Source organism: Paramisgurnus dabryanus, chromosome 9 (assembly GCF_030506205.2).
Source record: "Paramisgurnus dabryanus chromosome 9, PD_genome_1.1, whole genome shotgun sequence".
NCBI classification, from domain to species: Eukaryota; Metazoa; Chordata; class Actinopteri; order Cypriniformes; family Cobitidae; genus Paramisgurnus; species Paramisgurnus dabryanus.
The window spans coordinates 14,437,957-14,452,850 of NC_133345.1; the positions used below are offsets into that span (position 1 = coordinate 14,437,957).

The 14,894-nt window shown below is 40.4% G+C and overlaps 1 protein-coding gene across 4 annotated transcripts in view; it reads left to right on the forward strand.

The window, feature by feature from the left end:
• def8 (differentially expressed in FDCP 8 homolog) overlaps nucleotides 1-14,894 on the forward strand; it is a 50,619-nt gene that overhangs the window by 34,548 nt on the left and 1,177 nt on the right. For all 4 annotated transcript variants that reach the window (XM_065269971.2, XM_065269973.2, XM_065269974.2 and 1 more), the window contains 5 exons: nucleotides 10,471-10,635; nucleotides 10,855-10,982; nucleotides 11,331-11,444; nucleotides 12,685-12,765; nucleotides 13,297-13,437. In XM_065269971.2, coding sequence (XP_065126043.1) covers nucleotides 10,471-10,635; nucleotides 10,855-10,982; nucleotides 11,331-11,444; nucleotides 12,685-12,765; nucleotides 13,297-13,437 — 629 coding nt within the window. The remainder of the gene's footprint in view (nucleotides 1-10,470; nucleotides 10,636-10,854; nucleotides 10,983-11,330; nucleotides 11,445-12,684; nucleotides 12,766-13,296; nucleotides 13,438-14,894) is intronic.

The following is a 14,894-nucleotide window of genomic DNA, read 5'->3' on the forward strand; positions in this document are numbered from 1 at the left end:
ATCATAGAGACACGGGGGTTGGATCGTTTTACTTGTGGCTTGAAGGTTGATCATTATGGGATGCCAATTTTCTCCCTAGCAACCAAACTTAGTACCCTAGCAACGGAATAAATGTTAGCTTAATTCTAGCTTCATGCTAATCATGTTAGCTTCATGTTAGCTTCATGCTAATCATGTTAGCTTCATGCTAGCTTCATACTGATCATGCTAACATCATGCTAGCTTCATGCTAATCATGCTAGCATCATGCTAATCATGCTAGCTTCATGCTAACTTCATGCTAGCTTCATGCTAATCATGCTAACTTCATGCTAGCTTCATGCTAATCATGCTAACTTCATGCTAGCTTCATGCTAATCATGCTAACATCATGCTAGCTTCATGCTAATCATGCTAGCATCATGCTAGCTTCATGCTAATCATACTAGCATCATGCTAGCTTCATGCTAACTTCATGCTTATCATGCTAGCTTCATGCTAGCTTCATGCTAATCATGCTAGCATCATGCTAGCTTCATGCTAATCATGCTAGCATCATGCTAATCATGCTAGCATCATGCTAGCTTCATGCTAATCATGCTAGCATCATGTTAGCTTCATGCTAATCATGCTAGCATCATGCTAACTTCATGCTAATCATGCTAGCATCAAGCTAGCTTCATGCTAATCATGCTAGCATCATGCTAGCTTCATGCTAACTTCATGCTAATCATGCTAGCTTCATGCTAGCTTCATGCTTATCATGCTACCATCATGCTAGCTTCATGCTAATCATGTTAGCATCATGCTAGCTTCATGCTAATCATGCTAGCATCATGCTAACTTCATGCTAATCATGCTAGCATCATGCTAGCTTCATGCTAACTTCATGCTAATCATGCTAGCTTCATGCTAATCATGCTAGCATCATGCTAACTTCATGCTAATCATGCTAGCATCAAGCTAGCTTCATGCTAATCATGCTAGCATCATGCTAGCTTCATGCTAATCATACTAGCATCATGCTAGCTTCATGCTAACTTCATGCTAATCATGCTAGCTTCATGCTAGCTTCATGCTAATCATGCTAGCATCATGCTAGCTTCATGCTAGCATCATGCTAGCTTCATGCTAATCATGCTAGCATCATGCTAGCTTCATGCTAATCATGCTAACATCATGCTAACTTCATGCTAATCATGCTAGCATCAAGCTAGCTTCATGTTAATCATGTTAGCATCATGCTAGCTTCATGCTAATCATGCTAGCATCATGCTAGCTTCATGCAAATCATGCTAGCATCATGCTAGCTTCATGCTAATCATGCTAGCATCATGCTAGCTTCATGCTAATCATGCTAGCATCATGCTAGCTTCATGCTAATCATGCTAACATCATGCTAGCATCATACTAGCTTCATGCTAATCATGCTAGCTTCATGCTAATCATGCTAGCTTCATGCTAATCATGCTAGCATCATGCTTGTTCATGCTTATCATGCTAGCTTCATGCTAATCATGCTAGCATCAAGCTAGCTTCATTCTAATCATGCTAGCATCATGCTAGCTTCATGCTAATCATGCTAACATCATGCTAGCTTCATGGTAAATCATGCTACCTTCATACTTAAACATACTAACAGCCAGATAGCCTACTAAACTAAACTTATGTCAAACCGTTTTAAACGTTCAGGCTACGCTTTCTCAAGCCAACATAAAGTTTGTCTTCAAACTTTACTATCTAGTTATTATTCTTTTTCTCCCCCCAAAATTTCTGACACTAACTCGTCCTAGAGCTTTCAAGCTACATGCACCAAATTTTCCACAGACCTTCAGACTGGTCTGACTTAGTGTGCTATATCTTTTCTAACTGATGGGACCTTCCGAATTCCTAAACGGGGGTCTCGAACACCCCAAAATTTCCATTGACTTAACATTGAGACAAACTTTGACGGGTCATAGCTGTGAGTGAGAAACTTGTAGAAACTTTTGGCTTACCACATTTAAGGTGGCTGACAGGCTCTGTAAGAACATACATCACAATGGGGTGTAAGCTATACCCCTGGGGTGTAAGAGGCCCCCAAAATTTCCCATTGACTTATAATGGGGCAGGAAACATGCCCATATAAGGGAATAAAAGCATCCCAGATGGAATATCTTTACTTTAGAGTGTTGTAGAGACATGGGGGTTGGACCGTTTTACTTGTGGCTTGAAGGTTGATCATTATGGGATGCCAATTTTCTCCCTAGCAACCAAACTTAGTACCCTAGCAACGGAATAAACAAAGCCTTATATCTCCGCTTCAGAACATCATAGAGACACGGGGGTTGGACCGTTTTACTTGTGGCTTGAAGGTTGATCATTATGGGATGCCATTTTTCTCCCTAGCAACCAAACTTAGTACCCTAGCAACGGAATAAACAAAGCCTTATATCTCCACTTCAGAACATCATAGAGACACGGGGGTTGGACCGTTTTACTTGTGGCTTGAAGGTTGATCATTATGGGATGCCAATTTTCTCCCTAGCAACCAAACTTAGTACCCTAGCAACGGAATAAACAAAGCCTTATATCTCCGCTTCAGAACATCATAGAGACACGGGGGTTGGACCGTTTTACTTGTGGCTTGAAGGTTGATCATTATGGGATGCCAATTTTCTCCCTAGCAACCAAACTTAGTACCCTAGCAACGGAATAAACAAAGCCTTATATCTCCACTTCAGAACATCATAGAGACACGGGGGTTGGACCGTTTTACTTGTGGCTTGAAGGTTGATCATTATGGGATGCCAATTTTCTCCCTAGCAACCAAACTTAGTACCCTAGCAACGGAATAAACAAAGCCTTATATCTCCGCTTCAGAACATCATAGAGACACGGGGGTTGGACCGTTTTACTTGTGGCTTGAAGGTTGATCATTATGGGATGCCAATTTTCTCCCTAGCAACCAAACTTAGTACCCTAGCAACGGAATAAACAAAGCCTTATATCTCCGCTTCAGAACATCATAGAGACACGGGGGTTGGACCGTTTTACTTGTGGCTTGAAGGTTGATCATTATGGGATGCCATTTTTCTCCCTAGCAACCAAACTTAGTACCCTAGCAACGGAATAAACAAAGCCTTATATCTCCGCTTCAGAACATCATAGAGACACGGGGGTTGGACCGTTTTACTTGTGGCTTGAAGGTTGATCATTATGGGATGCCATTTTTCTCCCTAGCAACCAAACTTAGTACCCTAGCAACGGAATAAACAAAGCCTTATATCTCCGCTTCAGAACATCATAGAGACACGGGGGTTGGACCGTTTTACTTGTGGCTTGAAGGTTGATCATTATGGGATGCCATTTTTCTCCCTAGCAACCAAACTTAGTACCCTAGCAACGGAATAAACAAAGCCTTATATCTCCGCTTCAGAACATCATAGAGACACGGGGGTTGGACCGTTTTACTTGTGGCTTGAAGGTTGATCATTATGGGATGCCATTTTTCTCCCTAGCAACCAAACTTAGTACCCTAGCAACGGAATAAACAAAGCCTTATATCTCCACTTCAGAACATCATAGAGACACGGGGGTTGGACCGTTTTACTTGTGGCTTGAAGGTTGATCATTATGGGATGCCAATTTTCTCTCTAGCAACCAAACTTAGTACCCTAGCAACGGAATAAACAAAGCCTTATATCTCCGCTTCAGAACATCATAGAGACACGGGGGTTGGACCGTTTTACTTGTGGCTTGAAGGTTGATCATTATGGGATGCCAATTTTCTCCCTAGCAACCAAACTTAGTACCCTAGCAACGGAATAAACAAAGCCTTATATCTCCGCTTCAGAACATCATAGAGACACGGGGGTTGGACCGTTTTACTTTTGGCTTGAAGGTTGATCATTATGGGATGCCATTTTTCTCCCTAGCAACCAAACTTAGTACCCTAGCAACGGAATAAACAAAGCCTTATATCTCCGCTTCAGAACATCATAGAGACACGGGGGTTGGACCGTTTTACTTGTGGCTTGAAGGTTGATCATTATGGGATGCCATTTTTCTCCCTAGCAACCAAACTTAGTACCCTAGCAACGGAATAAACAAAGCCTTATATCTCCACTTCAGAACATCATAGAGACACGGGGGTTGGACCGTTTTACTTGTGGCTTGAAGGTTGATCATTATGGGATGCCAATTTTCTCCCTAGCAACCAAACTTAGTACCCTAGCAACGGAATAAACAAAGCCTTATATCTCCGCTTCAGAACATCATAGAGACACGGGGGTTGGACCGTTTTACTTGTGGCTTGAAGGTTGATCATTATGGGATGCCAATTTTCTCCCTAGCAACCAAACTTAGTACCCTAGCAACGGAATAAACAAAGCCTTATATCTCCGCTTCAGAACATCATAGAGACACGGGGGGTTGGACCGTTTTACTTGTGGCTTGAAGGTTGATCATTATGGGATGCCAATTTTCTCCCTAGCAACCAAACTTAGTACCCTAGCAACGGAATAAACAAAGCCTTATATCTCCGCTTCAGAACATCATAGAGACACGGGGGTTGGACCGTTTTACTTGTGGCTTGAAGGTTGATCATTATGGGATGCCAATTTTCTCCCTAGCAACCAAACTTAGTACCCTAGCAACGGAATAAACAAAGCCTTATATCTCCGCTTCAGAACATCATAGAGACACGGGGGTTGGACCGTTTTACTTGTGGCTTGAAGGTTGATCATTATGGGATGCCAATTTTCTCCCTAGCAACCAAACTTAGTACCCTAGCAACGGAATAAACAAAGCCTTATATCTCCGCTTCAGAACATCATAGAGACACGGGGGTTGGACCGTTTTACTTGTGGCTTGAAGGTTGATCATTATGGGATGCCAATTTTCTCCCTAGCAACCAAACTTAGTACCCTAGCAATGGAATAAGCAAAGCCTTATATCTCCGCTTCAGAACATCATAGAGACATGGGGGTTGGACCGTTTTACTTGTGGCTTGAAGGTTGATCATTATGGGATGCCAATTTTCTCCCTAGCAACCAAACTTAGTACCCTAGCAACGGAATAAACAAAGCCTTTTATCTCCGCTTCAGAACATCTTAGAGACACGGGGGTTTGACCGTTTTACTTGTGGCTTGAAGGTTGATCATTATGGGATGCCAATTTTCTGCCTAGCAACCAAACTTAGTACCCTAGCAACGGAATAAACAAAGCCTTATATCTCCGCTTCAGAACATCATAGAGACACGGGGGTTGGACCGTTTTACTTGTGGCTTGAAGGTTGATCATTATGGGATGCCATTTTTCTCCCTAGCAACCAAACTTAGTACCCTAGCAACGGAATAAACAAAGCCTTATTTCTCCGCTTCAGAACATCTTAGAGACACGGGGGTTGGACCGTTTTACTTGTGGCTTGAAGGTTGATCATTATAGGATGCCAATTTTCTCCCTAGCAACCAAACTTAGTACCCTAGCAACGGAATAAACAAAGCCTTATATCTCCGCTTCAGAACATCATAGAGACATGGGGGTTGGACTGTTTTACTTGTGGCTTGAAGGTTGATCATTATGGGATGCCAATTTTCTCCCTAGCAACCAAACTTAGTACCCTAGCAACGGAATAAACAAAGCCTTTTATCTCCGCTTCAGAACATCTTAGAGACACGGGGGTTTGACCGTTTTACTTGTGGCTTGAAGGTTGATCATTATGGGATGCCAATTTTCTCCCTAGCAACCAAACTTAGTACCCTAGCAATGGAATAAACAAAGCCTTATATCTCCGCTTCAGAACATCATAGAGACACGGGGGTTGGACCGTTTTACTTGTGGCTTGAAGGTTGATCATTATGGGATGCCAATTGTCTCCCTAGCAACCAAACTTAGTACCCTAGCAACGGAATAAACAAAGCCTTATATCTCCGCTTCAGAACATCATAGAGACATGGGGGTTGGACCGTTTTACTTGTGGCTTGAAGGTTGATCATTATGGGATGCCAATTTTCTCCCTAGCAACCAAACTTAGTACCCTAGCAACGGAATAAACAAAGCCTTATATCTCCGCTTCAGAACATCATAGAGACACGGGGGTTGGACCGTTTTACTTGTGGCTTGAAGGTTGATCATTATGGGATGCCAATTTTCTCCCTAGCAACCAAACTTAGTACCCTAGCAACGGAATAAATGTTAGCTTCATTCTAGCTTCATGCTAATCATGTTAGCTTCATGCTAGCTTCATGCTAATCATGCTAGCATCATGCTAGCTTCATGCTAATCATGTTAGCTTCATGTTAGCTTCATGCTAATCATGTTAGCTTCATGCTAGCTTCATACTGATCATGCTAACATCATGCTAGCTTCATGCTAATCATGCTAGCTTCATGCTAATCATGCTAACTTCATGCTAATCATGCTAACATCCAGATAGCCTACTAAAATAAACTTCTGTCAAACCATTTTAAATGTTCAGGCTACGCTTTTTCAAGCCAACATAAAGTTTGTCCTCAAACTTTAATATCTAGTTATTATTATTATTCTTTTTCTTCTGAGACTAAAATTTCTAACTCTAACTCGTCCTAGAGCTTTCAAGCTACAGCCATCAAACTTTGGACATACCTTCGGTCTGATCTGACTCGAGTTGCTATATCTTTTCTAACTGATGGGACCTTCCGAATTCCTAAACGGGGCGCTGAAACACCCCAAAATTTCCATTGACTTAACATTGAGACAAACTTTGACGGGTCATAGCTGCGAGTGAGAAACTTGTAGAAACCTGTGGCTTACCACATTTAAGGAGGCTGACAGGCTGTGTAAGAACATACCTCACAATGGGGTGTAAGCTGTACCCCTGGGGTGTAAGGGGCCCCCAAAATTTCCCATTGACTTATAATGGGGCAGGAAACATGCCCATAAAAGGGAATAAAAGCGTCCCAGATGGAATATCTTCACTTTAGAGTGTCTTAGAGACATGGGGGTGGGCTCATTTTACTCAAGCATCCAATCAGTCTCTTAGGATCACCCCAGAGCTATTAAGCCACGCCCCTAGCAACCATTTTGGGTACCCTAGCAACATCTCCCATAGACTACCATTATAAAAAGCCAAGATGGATATCTTTGCACCAGAGTCTCATAGAGACATAGGGGTGGGCTCATTTTACTCAGGCATCCAATCAGTCTCTTGGGATTCTTATTGAGGTATTAAGCCACGCCCCTAGCAACAAAATATGAAGACCCTAGCAACATAATAAACAAAGCCTTATATCTCTGGATCTGAACATCGTAGAGACACAGGGGTTGGACCGTTTTACTTGTGGCTTGAAGGGTAATCAATATGGGATACCAATTTTCTCCCTAGCAACCAAACTTAGTACCCTAGCAACGGAATAAACAAAGCCTTATATCTCCGCTTCAGAACATCATAGAGACACGGGGGTTGGACCGTTTTACTTCTGGCTTGAAGTGTAATCATTATGGGATGCCAATTTTCTCCCTAGCAACCAAACGTAGTACCCTAGCAACGGAATAAACAAAGCGTTATATCTCCGCATCAGAACATTGTAGAGACACGGGGGTTGGACCGTTTTACTTGTGGCTTGAAGTGTGATCATTATGGGATGCCAATTTTCTCCCTAGCAACCAAACTTAGTACCCTAGCAACGGAATAAACAAAGCCTTATATCTCCGCATCAGAACATTGTAGAGACAAGGGGGTTGGACCGTTTTACTTGTGGCTTGAAGGGTGATCATTATGGGATGCCAATTTTCTCCCTAGCAACCAAACTTAGTACCCTAGCAACGCAATAAATGTTAGCTTCATGCTAGCTTCCTGTTAATCATGCTAGCTTCATGCTAGCTTCATGCTAATCATGCTAGCATCATGCTAGCTTCATGCTAATCATGCTAGCTTCATGCTAATCATGCTAGCATCATGCTAACTTCATGCTAATCATGCTAACATCATGCTAGCTTCATGCTAATCATGTTAACATCATGCTAGCTTCATGCTAGCTTCATGCTAATCATGCTAACTTCATGCTAGCTTCATGCTAGCTTCATGCTAATTATGCTAGCATCATGCTAGCTTCATGCTAATCATACTAGCTTCATGCTAATCATGCTAACATCATGCTAGCTTCATGCTAACATCATGCTAGCTTCATGCTAATCATGCTAGCTTCATCCTAATCATGCTAACATCATGCTAATCATGCTAATATCATGCTAGCTTCAGGCTAATCATGCTAGCTTCATGCTAGCTTCATGCTAATCATGCTAGCTTCATGCTAATCATGCTAGCTTCATGCTAGCTTCATGCTAATCATGCTAGCTTCATGCTAATCATGCTAGCTTCATGCTAGCTTCATGCTAATCATGCTAGCATCATGCTAGCTTCATGCTAATCATGTTAACTTCATGCTAGCTTCATGCTAATCATGCTAGCATCATGCTAGCTTCATGCTAATCATACTAGCTTCATGCTAATCATGCTAACATCATGCTAGCTTCATGCTAATCATGCTAGCTTCATGCTAATCATGCTAGCTTCATGCTGATCATGCTAGCTTCATGCTAATCATGTTAGCATCATGCTAATCATGTTAGCATCATGGTAGCTTCATGCTAATCATGCTAGCATCATGCTAATTATGCTAGCTTCATGCTAATCATGCTAGCATCATGCTAGCTTTATGCTAATCATGCTATCATCATGCTAGCCTCATGTTAAATTATGCTAGCTTCATGCTAGCTTCATGCTAAATCATGCTAGCTTCATGCTAAATCATGTTCGCTTCATGTTAAATCATGCTAGCTTTATCTTAAATCATGATAGCTTCATGCTAAGTTGTCAAACTCTACTCTCAGACTAGGCTTTCTCAAGCCAACATAAAGTTTGTTCCGACGAACTTTTCTATCTAGTGTCTGTAATTGTTGCTGAACATTTGCTAACAACATGTTTTTATTGTTTTAAGCATCTTCACGCAGGCGTGACAGTATTAGTCAGTTTCACAAGACTAGTAATGCTCATTGAAGTATTAATGCTAAGCACTACAGTGCAACGTCTCCCTTACTCGCCGTTAAAACAGTACTTTGTTTAATTTAATACCAATAAAAGCCGTACATACCAGCAAAACACTCTTCATAGTTCCTGTGTGTGCTGCCGCGTTATGTTTTGGAGCACGAAGGAGCTGCGTGTCAGCTTAACCATTAGGCTTGTTCGACTTCATGCGGCGCCGCAAGAATCGACCGCTGGATAACGTCAAAGTACCGCGAGACCGAACTTTGACGTCACCGGCTGTTGGTTCTTGCGGCGCTGCATGAAGTCCAACAAGCCTGATGAAAAGTGTAGCAGCAACAGCACGTTGCACGCTTGTGCGTGCTGCGCATTCACGTCCGCTGGGAGATTTGAGAAATGTTCGTAAAAATAAAACAGTGTAATGTTTTCAGCGGGGTGGCAACAGGGGTGGCAAGGACTTCGTCTATTAGCCCTCTGGCTCCCCCACTGCATACCAGACACGGAAGAGGCGGCAAGCACAAGTGATTTACATGTTAAGTCAATGCAAAGACATGAATAGGCCTCCTGTGGGTGTGGCTCGAATGGCGTATTCTGCGCGGAAGACGCGACGTGGACAGTGCGATTCGTGCAAATTGAGCGTTGCCACAGGAAACGCGCAAGTTGAAAAATCTGAACTTTGGCGGATATTTGCGCCTCGTTAACCAATCAGGCAGTTAGTTCTGACAATTAGTTCCTTTGAAAACTACTGTACTATAGCTGCGTCTCGTTTTAGAAGGCTGGATCCTTTGTGTCCTCTAGAGTATACGGTCCTCAACCTACATTTAAATGATACGTCCTTTGTAGGACAAACAGGGAGAAAAGGAAACAGGAAGTGATATCACGTTGCTATGGCAAAATGTTTACAGCGTTGTTGTGCCCCACACCAGCTAAATAAAGAAAAATTATTTCTAAATTTGGAGTAATTTGGAAAAAAATTGTGTTTATATATGTTGTTTTAATATGTGCAATGTTTACATGTTTTTCTATATTTAAATTGGTGTTCAATAGTTTTTAAAGTCTATAAAACAGTTTATAATAGTTATTAATAGTTATAATGGGTAATAATATTACTTGATATTGAAATGGGTGCCTCATTTATGTGTGTAAGGTCATTTAAATGTACCTTATCTAATACGTTAAAACTATTTAAAAACTTAAAAGTACTTTTACATTTCAACACCACATCTTCGCTAGTATTTACAACTGCCAGTGTTTAGAATGACGTTGAGAAATGATGTTGTTAGTGGTGACTCAATGAATTGTGGGTTATTTGCAGTAGCGAAGGATACATCTCATGCATCGTCTAAATTCCTGTGAAAGAAGGTTAGCCTTCTGACGTATGCAAGCCTTCTAATGCGACCTCTGGATGACACAGCTGAAACGAGAAACAGCTAAGGGTAAAAAATGGTAAGATAGTAAATTGTTTCTCTGTCTCTCTCATATTGTAGGTTGTTATTACCGTTGCCATAGCAAGTGTATGAATCTCATCACTAAACCATGTGTGAGGTCAAAGGTCAGCCACCAGTCTGAATATGAACTCAGCATCTGTCCTGAGGTTGGTCTGGACAAACAAGACTATAGGTGTGCAGAGTGCCGAACGCCTATTTCTCTAAGTAAGAGTGTTTCCAAGTACATTGTTGATATTTATTATGTATATCTGTGCCAAATTATGACATAAACATTAGATCACTGAACTTTGTGTAATGTGCAATGTTGTGTTGTGTAATTTATACTGTTGTGTTGTGTAGCGGTGTTGTGTAATGTATAGACTGTTTTAGCAGTAACAACTTGTGTTGTGTGTGTTGTGTAATGAAAACTGTTGTATTGTGTAGGAGGTGTTCCCAGTGAGGCGAGGCAGTGTGATTATACAGGTCAGTATTATTGCACCAGCTGTCACTGGAATGACACAGCCATTATTCCAGCCCGAGTTATACACAACTGGGAGTTTGAGCCCCGCAAGGTAAAATACAACAAACACACTATGGGCCGGTTTCCCGGACAGGGATTAGACTAGACCTAGACAAAAAAAACTTGAGAGCTGTCCAAACTGAAAACAACTTACACTGACATATCTTAAAATACACCACAATGTTTTTAGTAAGGCATGTTTGTTAAAACTATTTATTTTCTTAATTAAACTAAAGGCTAGTCCTGGTTTAAGGTAATCTCTGTCTGGAAAACCGCCCCTTTATTGTTTTATACAGATTTTACTTTGTGAAATAACAGTGTGTTTTTATATACATTCCTTTTCTTATTGTGACTTGCTCAATCTCTGAAGTAAATTTCTCTGCTTGTTTTGTGTTTTGAGGTCTGTCGTTCATCCATGCGTTATTTGGCTCTGATGATCTCCAGACCTGTGCTCAGACTAAGAGAGATTAACCCTCTGCTCTTTAACTTTGTAGAAGAACTGGTGGAGATCAGAGTAAGTGTTAACTAATATTGATGTTCACCTTAAGCAGTTAGTTTAGTTTAACTCTACTTTTAATACAAATAAATGTACTTTTCAAAGTACCAGTTTTACCTTTCCAAAACTGTCCATACAAACATTTTCAAAAAACACTCACCAGTTTCAAATGTTTGAAAATATTTAATGCTGTTGGTGTGCTTAAACGTCAGGTACAGAAACTGGCATCTGTATTTTTTTAGGTTTATTTTGAAGCGACATGAAGTTGAGTAAATCATGACAGAAATAAATTTTCTTTGTCATCAGATTTGAGTTATGATGATTTGAGTGGTGTCTTATCAACTTTTATTTGTTACATTTTTGTGCTGACAGAAAGTGACATTGTTCGTTATTTTTCCCAATTTCGTAAGAAATATACCGGTTTCTCAATATGGTGATGAAAAGTTACTTCTACACACTGCTTCGTTTGTCACTCAGCAGATTCTTTTTTCTAAGACATATTGATTTATTTACTGAAATAAAAACAGATGTTTTTTTATTTTACATTTTTTAATTCCTGGTCCTGAAGATCTACACTGCATCCTAATTTAACTACTAACCAACCCAAATAGTATTTGAAGTTAGAATTAATATGTCCCAAATTGTAGTATGTTGAAATGAGTATCCAATTTCCCAGATGGTCCATTGTTTAAGGTGAAAATATGAAGTGTAGATGCATAGACATACCCACAACTCACTGTGAGATGGCGGAGTTTAGTTTGTGCTACATAGAATTAATAAATTAAATAAATTATATGTCGCTGTATCAATAAATTAAAAAACAGAGTTAATATCACCTGACAAATAATAAATAAAGAAATGCGTAAATGCAAAGATGCGTTGTATTTTGATGTTTGTGAAACAGTCGTCACTTTTGTTTCACGTTAGTATGTCCCAGTGTGTGCATACTGTGTTGTTCTGCACTCAAAAGTAGTTATTTTTTAAACACAATTACAGCACTTACTATTAGGCCATAGTATAAGTAGTTCAGCTCCAACCCTAATCAGTTATTAGATGATTACCATGATAGATAATTCTCAATATACAGTATGTTGCTTTAACATTTTCTAATAAACTAATGCTCGAGTTCATCAATGTTGTCCTAAGTCAATAATGGGTATTGTTCAATTAAGGTTTTGATCCACTTTGAATGTTGACTAATGTATATATAACATAATAGGAAAATAATCTAATGGAATTGATATTTCTGCCACTATAGAAGTTACGTCAGGACATCTTATTAATGAAGCCATATTTCATCACATGTAAGGAGGCCATGGAAGCTCGACTGCTGCTGCATGTGAGTGTGTAAATTATTATTCAGTCATACACCCAGACCTTTTTTATGGTCATTACTGTAACTTATTCACACCAATATATCCAATAAGCCCTAAAAATACTGCTAATATTTAGTATGGAGCTGTTATGTTGTACTAATATGATACATTTACTTTTTTGGTCAACTGCTCTATCCCATATCCAGACAGTTTAGTCAATTTTAGCCTTACATAAGCTAAATGTTTAAACTGTTAAATTATGGAGATGTCTAAGCTGTGTTTAAAATCTTAGTCAGTTGTCTCGTTGCCTCGCTGCCCTATCAGACAGTGATTTTTACAGACAGTGTTTGTGCTGGCTGGAAACACAGACAGGCTTCACAGGCAGTGTGACAAAATAATATTTGAAATGTAAATGGAGTGCTTTGGCAGTAAGATTTTTTAAAACTACAATACTATTTTCTCAAATGTTTAGGTGATGTAGGGAACGTAGTTTCTGCAGAGTTTAATATTCTAACTATATTGTGATGTGCCATATGGATGCGGTTATGTCACAGCTTCAAGATCGCCAGCACTTTGTGGAGAATGATGACATGTACAGCTTACAGGACCTGATTGACACCTCCATTGGGCGTCTCAGCTGCTCCCTTACTGAGATTCATACTACCTTTGCCAAACATATTAAACTGGACTGTGAGGTGAGAAACACAAACTTAAGTTGATGGGGAAAATGAAGTGAAATATGAAATAAATGAAAGTGATGAATTAAAGGTCAATACTTCAGTCTTAAACACACTGTTAAATATTTGAAGGCGATTTGGCGCTAGTGTTTAGTGTCCATTAAAACACAGGAGAAAATTTAACTTAGCTGTTATTTTGTTGCTGCAATTCAGCGCCATTAATAATAAAGAAAAACTATTAAAATTGTCCACAGATAGTTTCTGCCATTTATTTAATGAGTTTAACAATTCAAGCAAATTGATATTAATTGATGACTGCCCAGCCACAATGCGCCACTTCCCCTTTTGTACTTGAAGCTAGGTTCAATTCTATTACTTGTTTTTTACTTTTATTTCCTTTTTAAACCTTTTGCTATATTTTATACCTTAACATCAGAGGAATATGGGCTCCCCTTGTTAATGTCTTTAAGACTTTAAAACATGATGTTCGGTAATGCTTCTTTAAAACATATCCTTCCAGTGCTCTTGAGTGAATTTGCGTGTTTTAGGCCATACAATTTTTTTTTTGATTCATACAGTAAACATCTCCTCACTATCTGCTAGCTTCCTGTCCCCTAAACACACTGTACAAAACACGGTCTCTGTAGACAGCCCAGGCTCCACAAACTGATACACCTTCCTCAGTAAAAATAAATGCAGGGGGGGCGCATTGGGGACCCATCCAAGATGGCAGCTCCAATAAGAAGCGTCAGTCTATAGGCGTCTACATACATAATGTCTTTCGCCATGTCCCAAATGGCACACTCCGGACTTGTGGTCCTCCTCAGAGTCCACACTTTGATGACATCACGTAGTCCAGACTTTAGGGACCCTTGATGCGAGTCCATGTGGGTGCACCGGAGTCGTATTTTGGGACAGACTCGAGCATCACACCGGAAATAGGTAGAGAAGTTGCCCGTCAGTGTGAACTCCTCCCTTCCGTCGTCTGATTGGTCTGATTGCCCTTTCGCAAGGACTTCTGGGTTGGCAAAGTGCGCGAAGCCTGCTGCAGTGCGGGCTTCGCTGAAGACCGCATCAAGGGGGCAAAGGAGGCGCTGATGAGCACACTTCAAAACGTAAAAGTGACAGATGGGACACCCTACGGACTCGTAGACTAAGCGAGAATCCGCAATTTAAGGCCACAAGACAGAAAGTCCACATGAAGTGTGCCATTTGGGACAGGGCCTATGTTGAGAACGAGCGAGCTGAGGACACACTAGCTCTATTCTTCTCCTCCTGCCCTCTTTATTCACCTCAGGTTTAATGCTGACCCCTAGCGGCAACAGCAGATATAACACAATATTCTTGTTCAATATTCTTACTAAGGATTAAGCTTGTGATGAATGTGCTGCTAAGTCTATTAAGACCAGGATAAAATTATAAGGGATTCATTAAAAAATTAAATGTTGCACACACAGCACAAGGTTTCACAGACC